This window comes from Neltuma alba, unplaced genomic scaffold, assembly GCF_004799145.2.
Source record: "Neltuma alba isolate B1F8T4 unplaced genomic scaffold, ASM479914v2 tig00006741_pilon, whole genome shotgun sequence".
Classification (NCBI taxonomy): Eukaryota; Viridiplantae; Streptophyta; class Magnoliopsida; order Fabales; family Fabaceae; genus Neltuma; species Neltuma alba.
The window spans coordinates 50346-52967 of NW_021634568.1; the positions used below are offsets into that span (position 1 = coordinate 50346).

General features: G+C 45.2%; 1 protein-coding gene across 1 annotated transcript; it reads right to left on the reverse strand.

Moving 5' to 3' along the window:
* Positions 1–299: 299 nt before the first annotated feature.
* LOC114751021 (probable aspartyl protease At4g16563) lies at positions 300–2162 on the reverse strand. Its single transcript, XM_028939683.1, has one exon. It carries the CDS (start codon positions 2071–2073, stop codon positions 685–687), a length of 1389 nt encoding a protein of 462 aa, XP_028795516.1. The 5' UTR covers positions 2074–2162; the 3' UTR covers positions 300–684.
* Positions 2163–2622: the final 460 nt, after the last annotated feature.

Sequence of the window (2622 nt, forward strand, 5' to 3'; positions counted from 1 at the left end):
ATGAAAAAGGAATCCATCCTATTTGGAAAGAAGCCCCTTTTCGCTCGGATCAGAAAAAAGAAGGACGCCGTAAAGATTTAGGAATACATCCTCCCTTGTATGGAAGGAAAATAAATTAAACACTCCATGAATCCTTACCCAAGACCCATGCCCAAAAGCAAACTGTGCCTTTTCACCCGCTTCAAGCATATTGCTCATATCGGCCGCCACCCATTATGCACGTTACACAAATACGATATCTTTCTATCATTATTAATATGTATTTTTCTGGAGTCAATTCTTCTGCATTTGAACCGCACCACTGTAATTTCGTAAATTCAATTAATAATACCACGATACAGAAATGTCTGAATTCTTTAATTACCGAATCATTATTCCAACCTCGACATTTGATGATACAATTATTGAAAGATAATAATAAACTAATATCAATAAGCTGTACTTCCGCCCACTGTTCCGTGTTATTTCAATCATTATTAATCAACAAAAATAAAACAAATCAGATCAGGCGGCCACCGCAACACCCCACACCCCAGGCCCTTCGTATACCGTCATACTAACGGCGGTATCCAACGGTCATCATCTCTGCCGCACCCACCGCCGCGGCGAGTCAATGAGTCGTCCACTCGGTTACCTAATCGCCCCGTCCCAGTCAAGGCGTTCTTGCGACGAATGTGCCTAGGTTTACTTCTTGCAACTTCGAGGTCCAAATCCAAACCTCTCATTTTCCAAGTCATATTCCACGTAGAAATTCTGCTGCTGATAGTTCCCTAAAATCACCCCCGGCCCCCCGGCCACCGCCGGGATGGTCCCGTTGTCCGAGAGAATCGTCAAGCAGGCAACCTGCGATTCGCCCACCAACGAGAAATAGTTCTCTACGGGCAATGTCATGTTGGCACCCCCTCTGAATTTGATGGTGAATTGCGGGAAAGAAATCGAGTTCAGGCCTGAAAAATCGAAACAGGGGCTCAAACCGGATCGGGTTTCTACTTCCTTGGCTCTTGTATAATTAGCCATCTGTTTCTCGAATTCTTGTGACACCATATCGAAAATGGGCCTTTCCATGAATGTGAAGGTGGAGCCTGAGTCCACTATGGTGCCCCCATTACCGTCTGAATCTGGCTCATAACGCTTGGACGGAATCTTGACCACCTTGCCACCGATGATGATTTTTCGAATAGTTAAGTAATAATACTCGTGGAATGCTGGGTTGCTTGCGGCTGCGTTTTTTTGAAATGGAGTGTAGCTAAGGCCATCGGTTTTAGTGCCGCCGGAGGACTCACTCTGCAAAATGAGGTCACTGCTTTCTGTGGAGTCGTCGAACCGGTGAGAGATCAAGCAGTAAGAGAATCTCTTTAGACCCAACTGCGAAGGCAGCGATTCAGGGCCTCGACCAAACCCGGCGATGCCGGCCGGTTGACGGATCGACATGATGGAGCACCCAACGACAAAATCGGGTACGATTTTCCCTGGAAGGTCGAGGCTCTCTAAAAGTAACAAGCCAGCGGTTGAACCCGAACCATACTGAATTATATAAGTGGGGCAAATCTGCGAGCAGTTTCGGGCACCGGGTTCGCATTGTTGGCATCGGGACTGAAGATCGGGGCCGAAAATCCAACCACATTTTGGATTTCTGCAACCGACAAACTTGGCGGAAGAAGAATTCTTGGGGATAAACTTGGGGAGTTTAGAGGCATCGATGTTGGGGAAGGAACATCTGGAACAGAGATAACGAGAGGAGCAAGGGAACCAGACGAGGCTACTTCCGGTGTCCAGGACGAAAGGGAAGGTTTGAGGGGGTGTGCCGAATCTAAGATCGACGGAGTATCCACCGTAGGTTTTGGGGTAATCGGGGGTCTTGATGATGGAAGAGCTGGAATTGGATTTGTAGTGCTTGAGGTGGTGAGCTCTGGTCAGGGAAGCAGAGGCAACTACTTTGAGGGTCTGAAAGGGATCAGAAGACGGGTGTTTGGCGTGCAAGGGCGAGATAGGAAGAGTAATGGATGCGAATGATGAAGTGAAGGAAATGAGAGAGAAGAGACACAGTAGATGAAGAATGGGTGGAGAAGCCATTGAAGAAGTTTAGCGAGAAATGAGAACGGGAAGTGAAAAGCAGAGAGATTGAAGGACGGGGGAGTGAACCATAATGCGTTGGGATTTGGATATAAAAAAGCCACCGGGACCTTGACCCGGGAAGAAAGCTGAGACACGGAGGGAGTGGGATACCCCCTTTCTAATTCCCCATGCTTTTGTATTTTTAAAAAAAATGAAAAAGTGAGTGGTGTACGGAAAAAAGATTATTTATTCTTCTTCGAACACAAATTTTATAATGGCAACTTTTGAAAAAAATGAGACGAATTTTTGTGTTAGAAATCAGTCACCATTAGAAACTAATCAATCCTCTTGAAGACTAGAAGTCATCAGAGTGAGCTTTGCTTTTCTTAACAAAATATTTTCCATACACATAACCCAACACTAGACATCATTTTTAAGGAATCTAGTTATCTGTCCATTGTGCCAATTTTATCGGTGAAGAAAATGAGGCAATTTTACTCGGCCCGTGTTTCAGTACAAGGAGTTGCAATTTTATCTATTCCGCATAATCAATAGTAATTATACTCC

Excerpts from the sequence above, each read along its gene's own strand:
- LOC114751021 (XM_028939683.1), bottom strand. The coding sequence starts at position 2,073 with ATGGCTTCTCCACCCATTCTTCATCTACTGTGTCTCTTCTCTCTCATT.